The following is a 26,226-nucleotide window of genomic DNA, read 5'->3' on the forward strand; positions in this document are numbered from 1 at the left end:
CCAGCGGCCCCTATTACCAAACCAGCTGCTCTTTACCGAGCACCTAATCCCCCAGAGCTCCCCCTGGTGACCACTGTACCACACTGAAGAGGCTGCACCTGTGTCCTTAAAGGGGACCTCTGGTTGAATATATCTTGATGACATCTACTTATCCTGGGTCGATCCCATTCCTATGCTGAGAGGGACCCATTGGCAGACCTCCACTATACTATACACTGCGCATAACCATTGCGCGTCCGGTGAGTGCGCACTTTACCCACTACCTTGCCTCTCACCGATCTGTTTGAAGGATTTTTGCACTGAAACATGTGAAATCACACAGAGCTCTATTGTTTTAGAACTTTTTTCATGCATGTATGATTTATACTAAGGACTACTGATTTATTGAAGAACTCTTTATATATTTATATCTTTATATGTTTAGCGCTGCACTTCCCTTGATTATTTGTGTTATTTAGAAGGTTTTATGGTCCCCTTTTACTGTGCATAGTCGCTTATTTATATTGAGCGCTCGCTGATTTATTTTTCCTATATGAGCTTAGAAGCTGATTGGCTACCATGCACAGCTGCACCAAATTTTGCACTCTCCGGTTTTAGTAAATCTCCTCCTATATGTTATAGTGGGTTGATTTGGTAAATCGTGAGAGTGCAAAATGGCGTGCAGCTCCGCATAGAAACCAATCAGCTTCCAGGTTTTATTGCTAAAGTCTAATTGAACAAGCTGAGCTTAGAAGCTGATTGGCTACCATGCAGGGGCAGACTGACCATTTGGAAACTCGGGCACTGCCCGAGGGCCCGGGGTCAGTAGGGGGCCCCATGAGATGCCCCTGGTACCTTTTTCATAGGCATTTTTGAGTTTGGCATGATCTCCTATTGCCCGGGGGCCTCACGAGTTGTGAGTCCGCCCCTGCTACCATGCACAGCTGCACCAAATTTTTGCACTCTCCAGTTTTAGTAAATCTCCCCCTAAATGTTATAGTGGGGTTGATTTGGTAAATTGGGAGAGTGCAAAATGGCGTGCAGCTGTGCATGGAAACCAATCAGCTTCCAGGTTTTATGGTAAAAGCTTAATTGAACAAGCTGAAGTTAGAAGCTGATTGGCTACCATGCACAGCTGCACCAGATTTTGCACGCTCCGGTTTTAGTAAATGAACCCAAGTGTCTCCATCTTTCCCTTCCCAGAAAATTGGGAGGTTTGAGATTACCGCTAGCATGCAAAATATTTTCTTGTTATACTAGTCCTAACCTGGCTGTAACATAAATATAAGCTTGTACAACATAACTTTATTTCTCCCAAAGATTGAAAAAAAATTGTAAAAAAATATACAGGGAATGGCCATCTCTCTGCCACCAATAGGCACACGACAGCTGTGCCTTATGATGGATCTAGCCCAGTATATTAGCTGCAACTGAATGAAAAAGATTTTAAAAAACAAAAAAAACGACTCCGTTACTTTCTTCTAAAATGAAAGCAAGCATTCAATTTCCCCATCTACATTCAACAGTGTGGCTGGAGGAATATCTGCTGCTGGCTATTTTATTCTGCAGCAGTGACAGCCTGAATGCCTGGACAATGACAGCATCCAGGGGCGGGCTGACCATTTGGAAACTCGGGAACTGCCCGAGCGCCCGGGGTCAGTAGGGGGCCCCATGAGATGCCCCTGGTACCTTTTTCATAGGCTTTTTTGAGTTTGGGCAAGGACACAGGGGCCCCATGATCCCCTATTGCCCCGGGGGCCCCATGAGTTGTCAGTCCGCCCCTGACAGCATCCGATAGGATGCAGCCATTTTTCAGATGATAATTTTCCACCTGGTTCAATACATTTTTAGGGCCACCCAAAGCTTGAATTTCAGCCGATTTAGAAGGAATTAGTCAAAATTGTAGCTGTGTATGTCCAACTTAAAACTGAAAGAAATCTCAGACAGGACATTAAGGCTCCATTCACATCTAAGCGTAGCATTTTTGTGCATTTTTTTTGCTTTCTTTCGCATTTTTATGCGTGTTTGCAAACGTTTGTGCGCAATTTGTCCAGGCGTTTTCAGGGTTTTTGAGTTCTGGTATTTTTGTGTTAGCCAATAGAGGAAAACTTCATCTGTGACATCAATTGTTGCCATGTTTTGCCATGTCAGAAAAACACTCGTGCACAAAAGCGCATGAAAACGCGCAATTTGCATGTTTCTATATATTTCTTTGGGAATAAAGATGAGCCAAAAATGAATGAATCTGCCTGAATGGAGCTACAAAAGTAGCTCCAAAACCTTTTTGAGCTTCAGGCGACTTGGAGTGGAGATGTGAACCATCTCCATAGTGTAATATTGATTTTTTTTTTCTCCCTGAGCATTTTTGAGCTTTGAGCTTTGTGCTACAAAACGCTCAGGTGTGAATGGGGCCTAAAGATCCTGATCTTCAGGAAGCGATAGAAGTTACTTTGTGTGTGTACCAGGGGCAGACTGACAACTCATGGGGCCCCCGGGCAATAGGGGATCATGGGGCCCCTGTGTCCTTGCCCAAACTCAAAAAAGCCTATGAAAAAGGTACCAGGGGCATTTCATGGGGCCCCCTACTGACCCCGGTCCCTCGAGCAGTGCCCGAGTTTCCAAATGGTTAGTCCTCCCCTGCTGTGTACTCTAAAGTCTGGTAAACACATTGAGAATATCAGACGAATGATCGTCCATTTTTTTTTTGCATGCTAGTCTCATATCAAAAATGAAAAAGTTACTAAAGTTACGAAAATTCTCACACAGCAGAATACAACTTTGGAAGTGTTGTAATGTGTTATCACAGGTGTCAGCCCTTCAGCTGTGGCCAAACTACAAGTCCCATGATGCATTGCAAGGCTGACAGTTGCAAGCATGACTCCCAAAGGCAGAGGCATGATGGGACTTGGAGTTTCGCAACAGCTGGAGGGCCACCAGTTCGACACCCCTGTGTTATATTGTATTGTAATGTATTCTTTCGTTTCTGAGCTTGCGTGGTCTTGCTCTTCTGATTTGTTTTGGAAGAATACTGTACTGATTAAACAGAAAATTTTCATGTTTGTCCCTTGTAATAATTTTGGAGGAAAGCTGTGTTCTAACGATCAGAATATTACACGATCGCTATGAAAGTGGTATTTTTTGTCCGATCCTCTGATCGTGTATACTAGGCTCAAGGCTCTATTCACATTTGGCGCTTTGGGTTCACGGGTAGAATTGCTGCAATTCTGCCCATGATCTCAAATTGCACTGTGATCACAAAACGCATGTTCTGGTGCTATAAATTTTCAATTTTGCCTAAAACACAGTGCAGTTTTGCTGCGATTATTGCACGATAAATTGTGTGACAATCGCAGCAAATCGCAACGTGTAAAGCTAGTTGCCCAAAACAGAGCTTATTTTTGGCGACAAGCTTTGCGCGTTGTGGTTTGCAGTGATTTATGCTTGATAATCGCAGCAAAACTGCATTGTGTTTTGGGTGCCATTGAAAATTAATGGCACCCAACGTGTGTGTTGCGATTTTGATTTTAAAATAATCGCAGTGATTCTGCCCGAAATCCCAAAACGCCAAATGTGAATGGAGCTTCAGGCCAGCTCAGTTTCAATCCATGTGTGGCCGTTCCTGTTCAACAGGAGTCAATTTCTAGAGCAGCCGAATGGGAATGTTGGAAAACATTTGTCGATCAGCCGCTGATCAGTGAATTCTGAGTCTCGCTGTCAGAATACAAAGTCCCCGCCGGGGGGGATTCCTCCATCCATCTCATTTGTGTGGATGAAGGAATATTTTTTTTTTTTCCTGAATGAAAAAAAAATCTAATCATCTATATCCAGCTTTAGGCAATGGATATACAAAATGTATGATCGGTTCACTTTAAAGCCCCACTCTTTTTTTTTTTTTTAACACTTCTTTTCTGCTTCCTATCTGCCATTTTTCCTCTGCACTCCTGTATATTTAATGACGCACAGCATTTTTTAACCACTTCCTGTGTGCTTCTGCTGTCAATGGAGGCTCGTCATCACACAGCCATGACACACAATGCAATCCTGCTTAGAGTAGCTGTTACACATCATATTTTACACGCTCCCCGATTTTCACAAGGGCATTTCATGTAAGAACTTGCAGATTTAATTTCTGCATTTTTTATCTGATTATCAGACTGTGAGATTAACATTCTAGCTGATTGCTAAGAGCACAATCACAGTCCTTGTGAGAAGACTTGCTTTGACAGAGGAACATTAAAGCACAATCACCGTACATCACTGCTAGTATTAGTATAGTATCACCCATCAATAAGCTGTTCATAGACATACACAGGTAAATATTAAGATGTATTTTTTACAAGTTGAAATGAACTTTTATCTGAAAAAGGCTTACTATTTAAAAAAAAAGGTCATTTCAACCTGAAATACATCTTAATATTTTCAGCCTATTGTATGTAACTGTCAGTGTGATTCATTATCACAGTATGTTATTAAGCTTATCTTTTCTCTCCATCTTTGGTGCTCAATTGCAGCAACTTCAGCTGCAGTATTTCAGCTCTAATTATTGAAAATGAAAAGTCACACTGTCATTCATCATGGCAGGTATGTCGTTAATTGAACAATATATATTATGTGATTTTAAAAACATGTGGATTATAATGGATTTTATTACCAGGAATTTGAATGTGTGATGCCAGTTGCCATGCCAGCATGTATTTGAGCTGATTGCTTTGGAGCTGAAGTATGTACAGATATTTGGCCTGTAGTTCTGCATGGAGGCCCCAGGGGATTAAAATATATTTGGAAAACAGGTTCTCTGCATAGCTAGTAGAGAGCAATAACCTAGGGCAGTGCTCCAAGGGACGGAAAAAGGATGTAGCCTTTTGCTTGCCTTTATCCGTCCCTTGGAGCACTTTTCCTCACAATGATACAAGACACTATTCCTCCCACTGACACCAACAATGGGGCACAATTCCTCCCACTGACACCAATGATTGGGCATTATTCCTCCCACTGACACCATTGATGGGGTACTATTCCTCCACTGACACCAACCATGGGGCACTATTCCACCCACTGACCCCAACTATGGGGCACTATTCCTCCTACTGACACCAACAATGGGGCACTATTCCTCCCACTGACACCAACAAAGGAGCACTATTCCTCCCACTGACACCAACAATGAGGCACTATTCCTCCCACTGACACCAACAAAGGAGCACTATTCCTCCCACTGACACCAACAATGAGGCACTATTCCTCCCACTGACACCAATGATTGGGCACTATTCCTCCCACTGACATCATTGATGGGGTACTATTCCTCCACTGACACCAGCCATGGGGCACTATTCCTCCCACTGACACCAACAATGGGGCACTATTCCTCCCACTGACACCAGCAATGGGGCACTATTTCTCCCACTGACACCAACAATGGGGCACTGTTCCTCCCACTGACACCATTGATGGGGTACTATTCCTCCACTGACGCCAACCATGGGGCACTATTCCTCCCACTGACACGAACAACTGGGCACTATTCCTACCACTGGCACCAATGATGGTGCACTGTTCCTCGCACTGACACCAACCAGAGGGCTCTATTCATCCCCTTAATACCAAAGATGCATTGTTGGTTACATTGGACGTGATGGGGCAGCGACATCATGCTTTCCACCTCTTCCAATCAGAGGAGGCTTTGCATTCATTCAGAATGGCGCCCATGCTGAACAGCCAACCCCCTGTGCTCACAATGCATCAGGCCTGCTACTCAGCACAGGACCCAGAAGTGGGGATCACTGGAGTAGCTACTAGAGTGATTTCCAGCTTCCAGGGTCATTGGCCAGGTATTGCATATACATACCGTTGTTACATTGGTGCAAGCTGGATCTATGTAACTACAGGCGTACCTGGGTTTACGAATTTAATTTGTTCTGAGGGACGTTTCGTATTGTGAAAAATTCATAAACCGAAATGCGGTTTCCCATAGGAATGCATTGAAAACCAATTAATCTATTTCGGAGGTCTGAAAAAAGTGAAAAAAAAGTTTTTTATCTGTTCAAAACTATATAAAGTGCACTTTAAAGGCATAAATACTGTACAGGGACATGATTAAAAATTTATGTGTAAATGCATTGAAAATCAATTAATCCATTCCGGAGGTCATAAAAAAGTAAAAAAATGTCTTGTCTGTTCAAAACTCTTTATAAAGTGCACTTTAAAGTCATAGCACTATACAGGGACGTGATTAAAAGAAAAATTGGAAATGCATTGAAAACCAAGTAATCCGTTCGTATTGCAAAATAAATTCGTAAATGAGGCATTATTTTCAATGGATTTTCATTCATAAACTGAAAATTATGGGCGTTTGTAAACCGAGGTATGCCTGTATATATAATAATATAATATCCCTGAAATTCAGCTCAAAACTTCCCATTTTTTTAATAGAACAGGGAAGTGTTAGAACTTCTGCCAGGTTCTTATTGTTGGCTCTGCCCCTACTGGGGTGATTTCCTTTCTAGTGATGGAAAATGTCTCTGGCAGAGACAAAAACAAATTTCAGTGGAGCCAGGAAGGGTTAGAACAGAAATAAAAAAACAAACAAAAATAATGGAGCTCAAATTGGGGTGAAATGCCTTATGTTTTCAGTTGTCATTTTTACTGTAGGTGTACTAACATAAACTGGGAAAATGCTCTCTTTCAGCATTGGCAGACCTCTGGTGGTTATGATATCTAATTATGTACTACAAAGGCTAGACATTTCACTGGGGTTGGAGCATAGCTTCCTCCTCTGTTGTCCCTCCTTTTGGTCTGAGGAATAGACTTCTATAAAAAAAATTATAGTTAAATTCAGTGCATAAAGAAAATAACTTGACACCGCAGCTTCAAAAACTCCTGGAAAAGCCGGGGACAGATTGTTTTAAGATCTAAATTGTCACTGTGCCATCCGGACCAGGTAATGTGGGCAATGCCACCCTTAATGAATCTGGGAATCTTGCAACTGTTCAAATAGACAAACAAAGGGCGTATAAACCTAGTGCATTACCCACAATACAATACATTTTTCTATATATACTTACAAATGGAATGTAAATAACGGCGTTGTACGTATCCCAGGGTTCAAAGGTCAGCCCATCATAGGAACTCCTCAAGTTCAAATGGATGTCCTGAAACCAGCTGACACGTTTCGGGGAAACAGGCCCCTTTCTTCAGAGCAAAAATGCTGAGGAATAGACTTCTATAAAAAATTAGACTAGTTAAATACCCAAATGTTATACTACATTAAACCTTTCATTCATTCTTTAAATTATTCTACTTGTTAATTTAAAAAGGAGTATAAAGGAAAAGCAGAAGTGAAAGTTTATTTGCTTATTGGTTTTACTAATCCTTTAGTATGTATGAATTCATTGTGGTTGGCTTCAGGAGCGGACTGACAACTCCTGGGGCCCCAGAGCAATAGGGGATCATGGGGCCCCTGTGTCCTTGCCCAAATTCAAAAAATCCTATGAAAATGGTACCGGGGGCATGTCATGGGGCCCCCTACTGACCCCGGGCCCTCATGCAGTGCCCGAGTTTCCAAATGGTCAGTCTGCCCCTGGCTGGCTTAACTGGTGGCATGGCAGGTATATGACTTATGTCTTGTACAAGTATGCAGTAGGAAGAGCAGAGCAAGACAATTGGAAGGGGACAGCAAGTATAAATATGACAATACTGCCATCACTGAAACACAAGAGAATGTGGTTGTAGGCCCAAGCAGCCAAGGTTTGTAGAGAACCCTGACCCCATCCAGCACTGAAAGTAGTGCTTATCATTATTCTACTCCAAGGGCTTAATGCTTCATTGTGTGAAGTGTATTTTCCATTTTCCTTATGAAACTGAAAGCAAAAAGAAGGAAAAGTGTAGTTCTAAGTGTAAAAGATGACCATATCACAGTGTCCAATAAAAAAAACCCTCAACTTTTAGTAATGAAATCCCATATATGACTACCATATGGATACCTTCTGTAAGTGTGTATATAAAGAACATTTAAAACTATGGCAAGGGTTTGATATACAGTGCTTTACCAAACTAAATATTATTTGGTAAGTATTTACATGTACTTTAACTCACTTAATCCACAGCTCATGTCCAAAGGTGTCCTACAAAGGCAGTGTCCAGCTCACAGCTACTAAATACATCATAATAGCTGCCACAATGTGAAGAAACAGCATGCATTTTCCAGCCGGTCTGCTTGAGACATAAAGAAAGAGACGGAAATACCTTAGCCAGCAGCTGGTAAAATCCTCAATATCTCAACAAGGAGACAGGCAGTTCATAATAAACATAGCCCTAAAGATAAAATAACCCGTTATATATTAAAGTACCTCTTTCTTCATGTGCAGCCAAGGGTCAGAGTATTCCAGTTTGCTAGTAAAGGGAGTTGGAACGCTCACTCTCCGGCTAGACCTGTGCCTAAGCCAGACCATGGAGCCAGCAGAAGGAAGGGCCTAGGCACTGGAGGACAATTACATTGTTTCAGGATATAGAGGGTCTGGTGAGAACTTCTTCTAAGTGCTATTAAATCAGCATGGGCAGATTTAGATTCAAGTATCACTGTAACTAATAATATGAGTAGTTTCCCAAAGATGAGTTTGAGGAAACTGTAGGCTACAGTAGGGCCTTTATTTGCTAAGCATAAATATTACTGCCCATATGAATTGTTCCCCAAGTACTAAATACATGAGACTTGCTGACTGGATCACCCAGAGACTATGGTAGCAAAACGGTGCCACCATTACAAGATCCAAGCCAACCAATCAGCTTTCCCCACCATCAAATGATTAGCCAGAGCTTCCCGTGCCTGGTAAAGTCCCAAGCTGCCCCGAGACATAAAGGTCTTCAAAGATTCTATCCAATATTTTATTGGAAAAAAACAGTGTGCAGTAGATATTAATAAAGTAATTCAAATAACATAATCAATTAAGCCTAAATATTACTGTTCCTCTAAATCGCCTAAGTACTAAATATATGAGACTTGCTGGCCTTGGAAATTTACCAGATACAGAGGACTTGCTGACTGGATCACCCAGAGACTATGGTAGCAAAACGGTGCCACCATTATTACAAGATCCAAGCCAACCAATCAGCTTTCCCCACCATCAAATGATTAGCCAGAGCTTCCCGTGTTTGGTAAAGTCCCAAGCTGCCCCGAGACATAAAGGTCTTCAAATGATTCTATCCAATATTTTATTGGAAAAAAACAGTGTGCAGTAGATATTAATAAAGTAATTCAAATAACATAGTCAATTAAGCCTAAATATTACTGTTCCTCTAAATCGCCTAAGTACTAAATACATGAGACTTGCTGGTTTTGGAAATTTACCAGATACAGAGGACTTGCTGACTGGATCACCCAGAGACAATGGTAGCAAAATGGTGCCACCATTATTACAAGATCCAAGCCAACCAATCAGCTTTCCCCACCATCAAATGATTAGCCAGAGCTTCCCGTGTTTGGTAAAGTCCCAAGCTGCCCCGAGACATAAAGGTCTTTGATTCTATCCAATATTTTATTGGAAAAAAACAGTGTGCAGTAGATATTAATAAAGTAATTCAAATAACATAGTCAATTAAGCATAAATAATACTGTTCCTCTAAATCGCCTAAGTACTAAATATATGAGACTTGCTGGCCTTGGAAATTTACCAGACACGGAGGACTTGCTGACTGGATCACCCAGAGACTATGGTAGCAAAACGGTGCCACCATTATTACAAGATCCAAGCCAACCAATCAGCTTTCCCCACCATCAAATGATTAGCCAGAGCTTCCCGTGTTTGGTAAAGTCCCAAGCTGCCCCGAGACATAAAGGTCTTCAAATGATTCTATCCAATATTTTATTGGAAAAAAACTGTGTGCAGTAGATATTAATAAAGTAATTCAAATAACATAGTCAATTAAGCCTAAATATTACTGTTCCTCTAAATCGCCTAAGTACTAAATACATGAGACTTGCTGGTCTTGGAAATTTACCAGACACGGAGGACTTGCTGACTGGATCACCCAGAGACAATGGTAGCAAAATGGTGCCACCATTAATACAAGGTCCAAGCCAGGGGTGTTAAACCCATGGCCCACAGGCCACATGTGGCCCTCAGAGCCCTCTGATGTAGCCTACGACCTCAAACTGAATACAGAAGTTTTGTTGCGCTATCAGAAAATGCACTATACCTGCAAAATATAATATAAGTCTTTGACAAAGTGCGGCTAATCCACAGGCTCAGGACAATAAGGGCTTGTTTACATTTCCAGTTTGGGGGTGGTAAAACCCCATAGTTGAGACATGACACCCCCCCAACCACTGGTGTAGCATCAATGGTAACCCGCCCCATGCTGCAGGGGACCCGTGCAGCCCCCTGTCAAATTCTGTTTTTGACTTGGACAGGAGGGGCAGCATACACAAGATACACAAGATCGGCATTCAGCAGCTGCAGAAGGAAAGTGTTCATTTTACTATTCAAAGTAAAAAATTTTAAATTCCAAACTATTTCAATTCATTGTGGCCTGTGACCATTTACCAAATCACTTAAGTATCCCTTGCTCTTCAAAGGGTTGAGCACCCCTGATCCAAGCCAACCAATTAACTTTTCCTGCCATCAAGTGGTTGGCTTGGATCTTGTAATAATGAGGGCATCATTTTGCTAACATAGCCAGTCGGGCAGCAAGTCCTCTGGTGTCTGGTAACGTTCCAAGGTACCCATAGACATTCAGGTCTTCAAATAATTCTGTCCTATGTTTTTATTGGAAAAACCAGCATACAATAGCCGTTGTTAAAGGAAATCAAATAACCTATTTAGTTAAAATCTAATTTATGTAGTTAGTAAGGCTTATGTTGCATACATACAGGAGCCAATAAAGGTAGCGTCTAAAGAAAAGGGTGAGGTCACGTATTTCTGTTGTGCCCTAATGACATGGGTTGTGTTTCTGTGGATCTGACTCTATATAGACTTGGCCATTGCGCACAATTATAGAGCAGTATGGTGGTTATCCAAATGTAACTTAAACAAGGAAGAGATATGATGCAGTGTGGTGGCCAAGGTGGAAAGGGAAGCTTTTTTAACACTCTTCAGATTGGGTCAATTTCAAGAAGTGTTTATGCGTAGGCTTCAGGTAGGTAGGCGTTAGGTAGTAGGTAGGTGTAGATATTCAAAAGTTTTGCAGTCACCTTTTGGTTAATCTCGATCCAAGATATTCAGGTTTAAACTTTTGATATTTGCAAGTTTCTGATGTTTAGTGATTTCTTCTGGTCTCTTATTTAAAAGTCCTCATAAGGATTATTTTGCATACATCTATGGGTACTTACAAGGGCCAAAAAACGTTAAAAAATCAGTTTATGCTGTTCCTGTGCTATCTGTGATGAGATTCCCACCATACTTCAGGTACGAAGCATAAGTCATGATGACTGATCAGTTAGAACAGGGGTTCTCAACCTGTGGCCCGTATGGCTCTCAACCCCAAACCAAGAAATTGTACTTCTATGATGTCCTGCAGGCATGGTGCACTTACAGAAAGTGCACCACACCCGCAAGATGTAATAGAGGTCTATGGCAAAGCACAGCTAACCCCCAGGAAAGCCTCGGGTACACTGTGCTCCACCGATGTTGCAGGTCAACCACAGCACATCAGTGTGAAAGCAGCCTAACAAGGGGCTCAGAACAGTAAGGGCTCATTTACATTTGCGGTTTGGGGGGGCAATAAAATCCCATAGTTGACGTGTTTTTACTACACACCCCCAGCCACTGGTGAAGTGTCAGGGGTCTCAATGGTGACCCCGTCCCATGCTCCATGAGGTCCATGCAGCTACATTCTGTTTTGTACTTGGACAGGAAAGGCGATGCTCTCCATTTTCCTCCTGCAACCTCTGAAATCAGGCTTCTCCTCTCCTTCCTCCTACCGTCATCCAGTGGCTGCAGGAGGAAGAGCATCATGCTATTCAAAATAAAAAAATAGAAATTATGAACCATTTCACTTCATTGTGGCCCACAATTGGTTACCAAATCTCTTAATGGCCCTCGCTCTTCAAAAGGTTGAGTACCCCTGAGTTAGAAGGTCTAGTGCACCTTTGAGCAGAAGGAAAATGGTTTCATATATCTCGTTGATGCCACTAATTCATAATGAATTTATAGGCCATCAAAATGACTTCTGGCGCTGTAAGCAAGCATTGGATGCACATTGAATTAAAATGATATTATCATTCAGTTTCAGAAAGGAAAATTGTAATTATTTATTATAGGGAAAAGAGGTGGATTGAAAAGTAAATAGATACATTCACTGTAACATTTAGCTGAAGTCCTGTTCCATATTGCGGGTATTCAATTTCATATCTAGATTAGTATGTGCACCATCTAGGGCCAAATTGTAATTTAGGAAATGTGAGCAGTATTCCTTGCTTATTAACACTGCCGCCATTCTCATGTAGCCTCTTATAGAGTCTGCTGTTTTCAAGCACATCACACCTGACCAGGGGCGGACTGACAACTCATGGGGCCCCCGGGCAATAGGGGATCATGGGGCCCCTGTGTCCTTGCCCAAAAAAGCCTATGAAAAAGGTACCAGGGGCATCTCATGGGGCCCCCTACTGACCACGGGCCCTCGGGCAGTGCCCGAGTTTCCAAATGGTCAGTCCGCCCCTGCACAGCAAGAGATAGCAGCAGGGAACCACAGCCATAGTGTAGGATGGCTAAGCAGTAACAAAGCCTCCATAGGGAATAAGCCAAAATTGATGCATTCATTTATATTTGAAATCTGTGCTTAAAAATAAGGATTCTAAAAAAGTAACACTGCTTGGTAAGACTGTCAACATTAAACTGGTTACATATACAATATCCATGTAGTAGCTGGCCCTGACCTACCTCTTTGTACCTTCTCTGCCTAAAGCTGGCCATAGACATTTTATCTTTCTTTGGTTCAGCCCACAAACAAGATCGATAGAGAAATCCCCATTGCTGGGACATTGATGGGATGTTGATCTGCAAAAGCAGACACTGATCAGAAAAAATTTCAAGCATGGCCCATTTGATCGATTTCTGTCAAGCAAGGACGGCCTCACACTGATCAAAATTCTGAACTGGCCAAATTTTGATCGGTGTATGGCCAACTTTAATGTTGGTTCATCAATGTAATGGACGACCCCTAAACAGACATGAGCTTTTTTGAAACTTTTTTATCCAACCCGGTGACCCCATGAGTTGTCAGTCCACCTCTGATTGGATGGCCTCTAAAACGGACATGAAACTTTTTTTTTCAACTTACTCAGCAAGTCTCCTGCTATCCTCTACATTTTGAGCTCCCCTGCTTTTCTTCATTTTGGAGTTCTTAGATTATAGTCTTCATCGGCTCTATGGCTGTAGTAGATTACCAGCAGCAACAAGCACAACATACAATCTACCAAGGCTTTTTATCTCTGAGAACTGGTGCAGGAACTCAAACATGCCCCCTTCCCATCTCTCTCAATTGCAGGAGGATCATCCGGGGGGGGGGGGGGCATCAGCATCTGAGCAGAAGGGAAAAATTGGAGATCACAGAGGGTGCATCCTTCCATGAGCCTTCTCCTGCCCATGACTGCACTGCACCCTGGGCACCTGTATCTCTGTTGTCCCTGTCCTACACTCAGTGGGATCTGCTCAGGAGATCCAATCTGTGACAGCCACTGGGAGACAAGCTATCAGTTGTAAACACAGAAGCCGGACTTTTGTGTTTACAAGTGATAGTGGTGAGTAAGGAGCAGAGGCCAGAGCCAGAGGTTGCGGAGTTCCTCCAAGTTTCAGCCAGCCAAAAACAAAGCCCTGCACACTACAGTCTCCAGTAAAGCTGTCAGCAGTTCACCTTATGTTCTATTGACAACTTCTCAGCGCTGCTGATCGATGCAACATGATCAATCATTTTCTGCCCTGGGTGATCAGTTCAGTTTGGTTGAATGTGATCTGAATTGAGTCTAAATCAATCATAAGCGAAGTTCTGCCTTCTTGATTGCTTGCCGATTTGGTCATTTTAATCAAATTGTATCAAATAATAACATTGAACTGTGTATGGCCACTATAAGAGGGCATTTCCTTCACTTTAGAGTGATTTTCTATCACATTATCTTGTGTCTACAGAACAGAAAGTGAATGGAAATCTCACCATTGAGGCACAGATGGAATAAACCTGACGGGTTTTACCAATTCCTATTCAAAATGAGGCTTTAGTTATTTTTTAAATCACTCAAAAAAGAAATAAGTAGTCAAGCCAATTTAACAAAAAAAATGGATTTAGTGCAGTAAAAATGATATGATCCTTAATTTAAAGCCCCATTCATACTAGGGCGTTTTGAATCATTGGCAGAATCACCACGATTCTGCCCGCGATTTCAAAACGCGCTGCTAAAATGACAAATCACGGAACCACATGTTCAGCTGCCATTTGTTTTAATGGCACCTGAAAACGCAGTACGGCTCTGCCGCGATTGTCACACGATAAATCGTGCTGCAACCGCGGAAAACTGCATCACAAGATGCGTGTTGCTCAAAACAAGTTCAGGAACTTCTCTTGGAATACATGCGTCGTGTGATGCGGTTTGCCGTGATTGCGACAGGGTATGGAAAGTATTCTTTAATGTACAAGACAGAAAATAAATTCTTTGCAAAAGTCTAATGAATGAGTTTAGATCTGGCAGAGGAAAAAATTATGATCATCACAGTACAGTGACCCAATCTGGAGTCAGCTGAGCTAAGAGATGATTGCTGATTGGTTGTGCTGAGATATTGTACAGTGCACATTGCTTTCAGAACTGTGTTAGTGAATTAACTCATTAATTATGCAGGAAATACAACTTTTAGGGAATCGACCATCTAGATGATACAAGGCGGGCAGATGTGAGAACGCTGCATCCGAATGCCCCCAATAATAGGCTGAGTGAACATATGTCCGAGTCGGTACCCCCCCTGTGTGTGGCTGGCTTCCTGTTGACAGCTGGCTTTTCCTCTTGCTTGATATTTTAGGAGTTCCTGCTGCCTATCAATCCAATTCCAGGATATGGCGACGTCATGACTGTAACCCGTCAGCTGCTGAATCACCCGCCTCCCAACAGTGAGAAAGGAGATGGCACAGCTCATGGAAATAGAGGGGAAAAAAATCAATGACAGCAGTGTAATAGAAATATGCGGCTTAGATCATTGTGGTGAAGACGAAACTCACAGCTCAATTACAAATTTGTTTCCTATTATACAGTACAGTATTGGGTTTTTTTCAGTGCTAAAAATATGCATTTCTTCAAGAGTGTGACACCAGATTCCATCCCTGATCCTTTCTCTTCTTTATTTTAAAGCCACAATGGAACTGGATTTCCTACCATCCCTTATAGGAGATCTAGGGGAGGAGGGGTGAAGCCTCCACTTCATCATACTGTATCATCCTAGGATGGTCATTCCTGCGTCATACCACTTGATTCATAAAATATGTGCAGCTTCAAGTCATTAACCCCACATTGGGGTTGATATACTGAAGGCAAATAGACTGTGCACTTTGCAAAATGCAGTTGCTCCAGAGCTTAGTAAATGAGCAGAAGCTCTGCTGATTTCCTCATCCAATTGTGCAAGCAAAAATCCTGTTGTTTTTTTTTCCTTGCATGTGATTAGGTGTTCTTTTCAGTCAAGCTGTACCTCATTTACTAATATGCAAAGTGCACAGTCTATTTGCCTTTAGTAAATCAACCCTATTGGGTCTCTTCCTTGCTTATTGCCCCTATAAGTTTAATCTGCTTATATTTTACCTTCTATGTTTTTTTTTGTCTCCCCATAGAAGCATGCTAAGGAACATTTTAATTTAAACCTTTCTGTTTCATTCCTTATTTTAGGCCTAGTGATGTCATCACTGGGTCTCTGTGTTTCTCTGCACAATACGGGCAGATCATGGCTGGTGGAAGGAGCCATTAAGGTGATGTACATAGCTTTCAGAAAATATCACAGCAACCTCAATACTCAAGAGCCTAAAGTCCTGATGCATGCAGTGGGCTGGCTCTTGGGTGAAGTTATGCAAATATATAAATGCCCTAATGGGTAGATGTCAGTCTAGAGGACTTGCATGCAGATTGCCCTAGGTAAGGGCCACACGTGATTCTGAACCTCCATAATTGAAAGTACTGATATCCAATGATCAAAAGGGATGTGCCGAGGAGAGTAAAGCTGGGGGGGGGGGGGGGGGGAAGTGCTGGATAATTCTGGATATCCTCAAGCCAAGAAATGAGGTGGACTTTTGCTGCAGCTTCAAATGCATACTGTGAAAAGCTCACAGTGTGCAGTGAGATCAGAATAAGCAACTTCAGCCCAGAAAAGGAGTCTGAACTGTGCAAGACTGAAGGTAAAGCTAAAGCAGTCCTGACCAGTTATCTACAGCACAAGCGGCTGTCATGGCATGCAGAATAGATTTCTGCTACAATCAGCTGCAGAATGCTCTTCCAGGGACATACCTAGTGAATAGGGCACCCTGGCAGGGATGTGTCAAACTTACAGGGGACTCTACAACATGATAGGGCACCCCTCTATAACAAATTATGTGGTACCCTACCAGAGGCACAGCAACCGCATTGGACAGCCTGACAGGGACACACTAGATTCATGGGGCACCCCAACAAGGACAAGATGACTCAATGATGCACCTTGCTAGGGACATGATGACTGAATGGGGCACCCTGTCAGGGTTATGACAGCATTAGGCATGCTCCTAGGGACATAGCAAAACTATGGAGCATCTCTTAAAGAGCATGGTGCCTGCATGGTACAAACTGACATATTAAAGTGTTGTTAACAATCTCCAACGTAATGAATGAACCTGGAAGTGCTCAGCTCTGAGCACTTCTGGATTTGGGATTTCTTAATCCAAGCAATAGTGATTTTATAACATAGAGATCTGACACCCTGTCCCTAATCTGCTTGAACTAGAGGTAGAGGAGGCATAAAGCAAACTGACACTCCCGCAATATTATTATATAGGGGGTTTGTCAGCCTGTGTCTCCTACCTTCACTTTGTTCTACTGCTGAATTCTCCATCAGTCCCTTCAGCATTCACCCCTTCAGGAGTCTCAGATGGCTGCATCCCCACCACCTGTTGTGATTCCATCCACTGGTCCCTACCTCACCACTGTGTTCTAAAGTGATGTAGGGGTTGGAGGAAAGAACCAAAGTGCACGGTGGAAGTGTGTCCTGAAGATAATAACAGGTTGCATTGGTGGAACAGAGAGTAGGTAGGAGACATTGGCTACCAAAGATGTGAGCATAATACCTCCTATGTTGCAATGACCTTCTCATAAGATTTTCTTTAAGCTTGACCAGTTCAGTTTTTAGGGTCTAATCACACCAGATACATACATTTTCTCAATGCATGCCGACGCAAGGACTTGTAAAATAAATAAAAAGGGACATTTGAATGGGAGCAGTTCACACTGGTGTGTTCAACTGATATGCAATGGTTTTCAGTGGAAACAAGTAGAGAAGGCTTTCCTTTTTTTAAGCACAACATGGCACAACACATGGCAATTCATGTCAGCGCAGTGCCACACGCTTCAACGCACAGAAAACACAGCAGGCCAGTATGGGTTTGGCTCCTCTACCTTGCTGTAGACCAGGGATTCTCAACCTGGCTCTGAGGAAGAGGGCACGTCCCTTGAAACACGTTAACCTTCCAGACCTGTATTGGTCCTTTGTGCGATGTGGCGTGCTGAAAAGAAATATAGGAATCTTAGTGGCCTGTACCTGGATTTGTTCTAACAAGATTGTACATATGTTGGTTTGTGAGTATATAATTCATTTCTTGATTTGATCAGTGAAGGACATCTGAGGATAATGCATCAAGCTGGTGTGCCCTCTGTTTGTTTTATGGTTGCAGTTTGTCCAGAATAACCCAATCTTAGGAGGGCAGCAAAGCTTGGCATTTCCATGAGATGGGAACAAGCATCTAAGTGCCTGGAGCATCTAAGTATCACGTTCAAGTGCAGGAGGGTTATTTCTCTGCTCTCTGCTTCATTCTCAACCAGGGTTCCGTGGAACCCTAGAGTTTCTCCAAAGGTTGTTAGGGGTTCCTTGAGCTGTGGCTGATAGACCTGCCATCTTATGGTGCCTCCATGGTTCCAATGCCACTTGACAGAACCAATGGTATGACACCAATGAACATTTAGATGTCTGTGGCATGACTATTGCACCAGAGATAGGCTTGTCCACTCCCCATTACCACCATTACCGTTCCATACAAACCCCCCTTTCCCCTTAACCAATTATACTTACAAAAAACATGACACCAATTTTGGAGTAAATGGCCACCATGGCCTTTTATTAACAACACAAATTTAAATACACCAACCATTCCTTATAACAGAAACCCAAAGAATTGTTGTTGGTCTTCGAAGGCACCCCCAAACAATCCAAAATGCACCTGCGGACAACCATATACACTAGGCCTCCAGCCGCAACCAACCAGCTCGGAGACAACCATACCGTCCGCAGTGCAACACCACCACCTTCCAGTTAAACCTTGGTTAACTGGGAATGTCCCCGGGCATCCCATACCACAGATGGGTCCCACACCATTGATTTTACCTTCCAAGATAAGAACCGCCTCCAAAGACCAACAACCGCCCAGGAACCAACATTACCCCCCTTTACCTGGAGGGACCCAATACTCACCAAAAACAGGGAGGGCAGGAGGGAAGCTCTCACTCCTGACTTCCAGCTCAACTGACGCCCCCTCACTGAAACCCCCCACCCTAAGGTGCAGGAAACCCCACCTACTCTCAACCTTCCACCAACCAAATACCCCCACTATCAAAACAAACCCCTTGGATCTGCCTTAACCCTTTCTGTTCCTCCTTCCCCACTCTGGGTCTAGTCATGTATGCCCTGCGCCATTTCTTCTTTCTTTTTTGCTACGGGCATTTCTTTCTAACCACTATTGTAAGTATTTAATTCTTCCTAATGACCACCAATGTAATGGGCATTCTTCTCGCTGACATCCGATGAATTAATTTTTGCATTGGTGCATTTTAAAACACAATGCAGCATGCCAATGCATGTATCTGTGTTCAACGCATGTGTTGCAGTGTGAATGGACCTGCTTTTTCCATAAAGTGCATCTTCCAATGAGGTATAAAACTCACTAGCCATGCATTTGTAGGTGTCTTCCGATGCATGGGGCTACACAGAATTCTCTCTCCCTCGGAGAATACATCCAAAATGTCATATTAGAAAGCACAGTAATGCATTATAAAATGTGCCTAAAAATATATAATAAAATAGACACATTTTCAGTATAAGTGGACCTTTACCATACAAAGTAAAATTTAATATAGCGAACAAGCTGTAGATGGATCTTCAACACCCAAAAATATATAATCAACAAAAAGGGGAGTGCTGGGAAACATATTTTTAAAAAATATGACGATTTTTTCCCCAAAAATTAGGCAGGCCTTGTCACAAATATTACATGTACCAAAAAAACAAAAAGTATGGACTAGGACACCAACGCAGTATATATCCAAAAAAGGCTTGGATTTTTATTTGTCTGTGTTCCTCTGAAACAGAACAATGGATGATGAGTACGAGGCTTAGGGCCTTTTCCATTCATACATATGCAGTAAAGTGTGCTGAACTTAATGACATTTAGGGGTATTTACTAAAACTGCACAGTGGAAAATCTGGTGCAGCGCTGCATAGAACCAATCAGCTTCCAGATTTTATTGTCAAAGTTTAATTGAACAAGCTGAAGTTAGAAGCTGATTGGCTGCCATGCACAGTATACAATAGATTTTGCACTCTCCAGTTTTAGTAAATCTACCCCTTAGTTTGCTAAAGAGCTGTGTATTATAAATAGTTGAATTTGTTTTTAATAAAATACTTATTCAATAGAATGCTTTTCAACTATATTTTTCATCCTTTCTCTGCGGATCTCTGGCAGGCTCTTTGTAGTCATTTCATGACTACATACTGTACAATCAGTCCAGCAATGATTGCTTGGCATTTCTATACCCAGGACTGGGACAAGTAGAGGGCAGAAGGGACAACTGTCCTGGGCGCAGTGGTTTATTTCAGGGATGAGGGCACCCTGTGTTACAAGGTTGACAGGAGTAGTGACAGTGTCATCACTCTGGTCAGCCCAGCACTGGGAACAGCGGGGAGAGAATCGGGAGGTGGTGCACCCCCTATGCAGATCCCCTAAACTCGCACATCATGGGGAGGGGGCACGGTTTGGCATCTTTGCCCTGGGTGCTGGATGAACTTGTCCCAGCACTGTCTATTCCTCCCAATCCTTTGAAAAAAGAGAGCTACCCTCTAGTGCAAAGTATGGGGGCAAAGGACACACCTCCCATTCATTCCCTCATTTATGGGAACCATGAAGAATTAGGGCTCATTCAAATGGGCGGTTAGCTTCTCAACCGCAAGAATCTAAAGTTCAGCCCTGGGCACACTGTGAGCAGTTGCACCCAGCAGATTTGCACACTGTGCACATAGATAGCCAACACCACCACTGTTCACCTGGACCCTCTCATCAGAATGGGTACACGTGAATTGAAATCCCTCCCGTGAAATCAGGGACAGTTGGAAGGTATGCATTTCTTAGGGTGGGTTTCTTGATGGTGACAACAGTTGACCATGCCCATGTATTGAGTGTTGAAACAGCTATTCTAGTCACCATCTGAAACTCATGTGACATGGTGACAACGCAGGGACATAACGGATAAACAGGGACTGAACGTTGTCAACCTATAACCCACATTGCCTGATCATGGCAGGATCATCAGGTTCACAGCACATGCAGTTCAGTGCGTTTTTTTTTCTGCATTGAAAAAAGCATGGCTAGTAAGTTATATGGTTTCCAATGGCATAGTGCACACCAGGGCGGTCAGTTCCAGTGGGTTCTAGTTCCAGAAAAAAATGTAGAACATGCTGCATTTGTTTCTGCACTGACTTGTACTGGCACGTAGTAAAACACATCAAAAACGCACCGGAAAAAAAAATGCACCGGAATGCATCAAAAGCACACAGGAATGCATAACAAAAAAAATGCACATGCAAAAACTTTAGCACTTCCCCCTGGCAGTACCAGGGTTGATGGTCCGAATCCCAATCATGGCACCACCTGTCTGGAGTTTACATGTTCTCCTTGTGCCTGCGTGGGTTTCCTCCAGGTACTCCAGTTTCCTCCCACACTCCTGTCCAGGGTCGGACTGACCATTTGGAAACTCGGGCACTGCCCGAGGGCCCGGGGTCAGTAGGGGGCCCCATGAGATGCCCCTGGTACCTTTTTCATAGGCTTTTTTGAGTTTTGGCAAGGACACAGGGGGCCCATGATCCCCTATTGCCCAGGGGCCCCATGAGTTGTCAGTCCGCCCCTGCTCCTGTCTAAATTGGCCCTAGTATGTGTATGTTTGAATGTGAGTTAGGGACCTTAGATTATACTCCCCTTGAAGGTTAGGTACTGATGTTACATAGTTAGTCTGGCTGAAAAAAGACAAAAGTCCCTCCAGTTCAACCATTAAAAAAAAAATATGTATAATCCTACACCCACAGTTGATCCAGAGGAAGGCAAAAAACCCAGCAAAGCATGATCCAATTTGCTCGATGTGAATGTACAATATATATGTAAAGTGCTGCATAAATTGACAGTGCTATATAAGTACCTGAAATAAATAAATAAAACAAATAATCTGGACTGTGTTTCTATGGTGTGAACTGGCCCTAAGTCTCTGGTCACACCGCTCTGACTCTGAAATTGTTTGGCTTCCAGTGAAGTCGCATGATTTCAAAGTCTAATGTCATTCCAACTCAAAGTGCAACTTGCAAGACACAGATGTCTAAGCAATCGCACCTTAAGTAGTGCATATACTACTTTCAAAATCGGTGCGACCAAGTCAGAATCGCACCGATATGACCGCTTTAATTGTGGACGATAGGGTGCAACTTGCCGTGCAATTTGAATCTCGCATCGCATCGCATGGCAAGTCGCACCCGGTATGACCAGACACTAAAGCTTTTTAATTAAGATGTTTGAGGTTTGGTTATATTTGCCATGTGTGAACACTCAGAAATGCAACTAGTCATTTATTTGTTTGTCTGTTTTTGTATTGTAAATTTTCTTTATATTGTTTGTAAGAGTAAGGTCTGGTACACCCCAGAACACAGTGCGGGAAAGGCGTGTTCTGCGTGCGTTTTTCACATTATTGCGTTCAAATACACCACCCTTGCAATCTGCCTGTGGATGCCAGTGTTATGTTAATAGCACCCCAAAGGTAAATCACAAATGAAGCACGTTTGTAGGCACCAAATTACATGGTATCAATTTGGTGCAGTGCGTTTTTAAAGGTAGTGCTTGTTGTGTGGGCTGATGCGTTTTGCAGCTCACTCATGTTAGTGGGCTGTCAAAATGATCTGCAAGGGAATGTGTGGGTTCGAATCCATTGTAATCACAGTGGGAACTGGCCTTAAAAATCACATAGTAGTAGATACAAAAGGAAGAAATATAAATATATTTAACCCTAGCACTGTATTAAAAAAAAATAAAATGAAAGAGAGGTGGACAACAATTTTTCAAGTGCTGTTTATAAATGGCACTGTAGAAATAGCGCACAGAGTGCCCATTTATTTCTGTGCGCTGAACCATCAAGGACCCTCTCAGATCACAGAGACACTGTACCGAGCAGATCAAAGCAGCTCTGTACCATGTGGTTGCTGTGCGGACCAATTACAGCGATCACAAATATAAACAGACAAGTGTTTATACTGGAGACCCTGCCCCTTCCTCTTACAACAGAGGAAAGGAAAGTAATAAATGAGTAAATCATTCTTCTATTAGTAGAAGATGACAGGCAGCAGTGGATAGTCCCATCCTTTCTTGGTGTGTCTCCAGTATATTAACCCCTTCACCTACCTTATCCTGCACATCTGTACTTCATCCCATTAACCCCTCATCTCCATCCTCTCACTGTAGGTGACCTGTATTTTAACCCCTTTACCTCCTCCGCCTCCTGTGTATGAACTTTGATGTACTGTATCTAGAACACCATCACCAAGCTCCATGGTTTAACCCCCTCAATACCAACACGATTCTTCATTTATGAAAACTTTTGGCAAAAACTGAGATCACCTTGGGGTGTTGACTTTCCAATAAGGGGTCATTGGTGGTGTTCGCACTGTCCTGGCATTTTTATCTGCTATGTTTTAGAACAGAAAGTAAGGGAAACTGTTTTTTACAACCCACAGGGCTAGTCTTTTAACACTCCCCTCCCTCCAGATTGACAATGCTGCTGTCCGAAGGTGTCTCTGTTGCTCCTTCATCCAGAGTGGAGACAGACAGATGGATATAAAAAGAAAAATGCCTAAAAAAGGAAAACTCATGCAGCCATCACCTTTAAAATGTAACTACAGGCAAAACATTTTTTATTTAGTTTTGGATAGAGTGGAGAGGGATTAGAGCATGCTTCAGGTTTGTATTGCAGTCTGTGCCAAGGTTTAGGAGATTCACCCTTTTTGTTTGCCCTGTAACCATTATCACTGAGAGTGAAAGTGAAATTAAATCCCAAATTTTGGGCTCTCACCAGAAAAGGAATAGAGAGAAAATCTTCCAATGGGAACACATAGTTCCGGTGACAACCAAGGAATTTCCTCACTTTCCTCTTTCATGGGACAGGAAGTGAAGGGAAAGTTCCCCAATGGGACACAAACTGCCAGGAGTTATAACACTCCCTTACTCTATTAAAAAAAAAAAAAAAGTTTTGCCATAAAAAATAAAAGGACAAACTAACACCCTCCCCACCCATTCGAGCAAGTACAGCTAGGACTGGGGGGTTGGGTGGGTACGGAGTGTGTACAGTGTTACTTCACTTTTTCTGAAAGGTGAACTAACCCTTTCAGTTCTACTTTAGTTATTTATATTAAATTTGTTTTTATTTCAGGTACTTATATAGCGCCGTCAATTTACGCAGCACTTTACATATATATTGTACATTCACATCAGTCCCTAACCCTCAAGGGGTGTACAATCTAAGGTCCCTAACTTACAGTCATACATACACATATTAGGGCCAGTTTAGTCAGGATCCAACAGGGGTGGACTGACAACTCATGGGGCCCCTGGGCAATAGGGGATCATGGGGCCCCTGTGTCCTTGCCCAAACTCAAAAAAGCCTATGAAAAAGGTACCAGGGGCATCTCATGGGGCACCCTACTGACCCCGTACCCTTGGCAGTGCCCGAGTTTCCAAATGGTCAGTCCGCCCCTGGATCCAAGTAACCTACCAACATTTATTTGCAGTGTGGGAGGAAACCGGAGTAACTGGAGGAAACCCACACAGGCACAGGGAGAACATGCTCCAGGCAGGTGGTGCCATGGTTGGGATTTGAACTGCAACCCTTGTATTGCCAGGCGGAAGTGCTAACCATTTAGCCACTGTGCTGTTTTCTGAGTTTAATATTCCCTCCTAGATTGTAAGCTCCCAGGATCAGGCCCTCCTATCCCTCTTGTATTGAACTGTAGTGTTGCTGTATTGTCTCCGTTATATTGTAAAGTGCTTAGCAAACTGTTGACGCTATATAAATCCCGTATAATAATAATAATAATAATAAAAATAATATCGGTTTAACCCTTGCGGTGCAGGGATTTTTTTTTTGTTTTCCCCAAAATTCAGCCTTAAAACGGTGCCATCCCTGCAAACTATACGTCCATGGAGATATGCAGAGGTGATGACGTAACGATTTTGAACCAAAATACTTTTTTTTTCTTTTCGCCATCCCACAATGTTTCAGATCTTATTTGCGTCTCGGCGTGCCAACCAATGAGATTAACCCATTAATAGGCAGATTTGTGGCACTTAGAGGATTAATGAGGGTTGGCAGAAAGCTGGCCATGTCATTGCAGCCTGGGGAATGCGAGCTGTGCGCGCTCGCGTGTGTGTGTGTGTGTGTGTGTGTGTGTGTGTCAGGGGGGCGGAGCCACTGAGCTGCCTTTGCACCATTGATTCAAATCAGCTTTTAGGGGCTGTGTTTCTCTACTCAAGTTAGGGAGAGAGTGAGAGACAAAACCCCACACGCAATAAAGGGAAAAGAGTTCAGAATCTCAATCATAACAGGAGAATCCTTCTTCTCCCCCCCCCCTCCTCTCCCTTCTCCTTCTTCTCCTTCCCCCTTCTTGGCGGCAGCTTCTGATGTGAGCCCATTTTTTCCAAATTTGGGATTTGTTGTTTAGAGGGGGGGGGAGAGAAATCACTGCTGGGATCCGGACAGAATCTGGAACAGTGGACGGTCCCTGAAAATGTCTGATCCTACGGTGAACGCGCACCTGGAAGGTATTATTTCCGACTTTGAAGGTTCGTAAAAAAATCTAATGTTTCTTTTTTTTTTTTATGTTACTTGTAACAGATGTTTGTTGTGTCATTGACTGTTCATGGTTGGGAGGCTCAGTGTGCTGGGATGGGATGGGAGGACAGCAGGGGAGATCCACTTCAAGTCCATGGTGATGTTCACAAGCAGCTTATAGGTAGGTCATCAGATAGGAGATCTGTGCAAGCCGCTCTATGGACAGGAAATAGTGCGTCTGACCAGACACAGGTAATGAAGGCGATAGGGGGGTGGTGGAGGAGAACAGGCTGAAAATTACTCAGAAAGAGAAGAAGAAAAAAAGATTGGTGACTCATAGCGAGGGGGAGGAAGAGTGAAACATAAAATAGAGACTTGCTACATCTGGATGAAGGTTTAATAGATGGAACGTTACAAACCAGAGATTAATAATTGCAAAGTGTTTACTGTAAATTTCTAGATGGTGGCGGCATCTGTTAATCAAATCGAGATTTCTAGTGATGCTGTCATTGGTGCGTGAATATTATTTATGGTCTAAATTTAAAACCCGTGCTAGAAAATGTGAATAACTTCACTCTGGCTTAAAAAAATGGAATGTCAGCCGCTTACGTTTAAAAAACAGATACTTACCAGCCTGTGGAGTCCTGCGCTGTCTACCCCACAGTCGGGCCAGGGGCGGACTGACAACTCATGGGGCCCCCAGGCAATAGGGGATCATTGGGCCCCTGTGCCCTTGCCCAAACACAAAATGCCTATGAAAAAGGTACCAGGGGCATCTCATGGGGCCCCCTACCAACCCCGGGCCCTCGGGCAGTGCCTGAGTTTCCAAATGGTCAGTCCACCCCTGGCTTTTGACTCAATTCACCACGGCAAACTGACCTGGGAATGGGAGGGGGTACCTGTCAAAACCA

At 43.0% G+C, this 26,226-nt stretch overlaps 1 protein-coding gene across 3 annotated transcripts in view; it reads left to right on the forward strand.

Moving 5' to 3' along the window:
- LOC149452426 (septin-9-like) overlaps window positions 1-26,226 on the forward strand; it is a 443,799-nt gene that overhangs the window by 150,108 nt on the left and 267,465 nt on the right. Inside the window, exon 1 of one of the 3 annotated variants that reach the window (XM_089689407.1) lies at window positions 24,994-25,326. The exons of the other annotated variants lie outside the window; for them this stretch is intronic. Coding sequence (XP_089545533.1) covers window positions 25,272-25,326 — 55 coding nt within the window. The 5' untranslated portion in view covers window positions 24,994-25,271. Of the gene's footprint in view, window positions 1-24,993; window positions 25,327-26,226 lie in introns of those variants that run through there. 3 annotated transcript variants of the gene reach the window in all.

This window comes from Staurois parvus, unplaced genomic scaffold (genome assembly GCF_062004578.1).
Source record: "Staurois parvus isolate SC_StPar_1 unplaced genomic scaffold, SC_StPar_1.0 ptg000473l, whole genome shotgun sequence".
NCBI lineage: Eukaryota > Metazoa > Chordata > Amphibia > Anura > Ranidae > Staurois > Staurois parvus.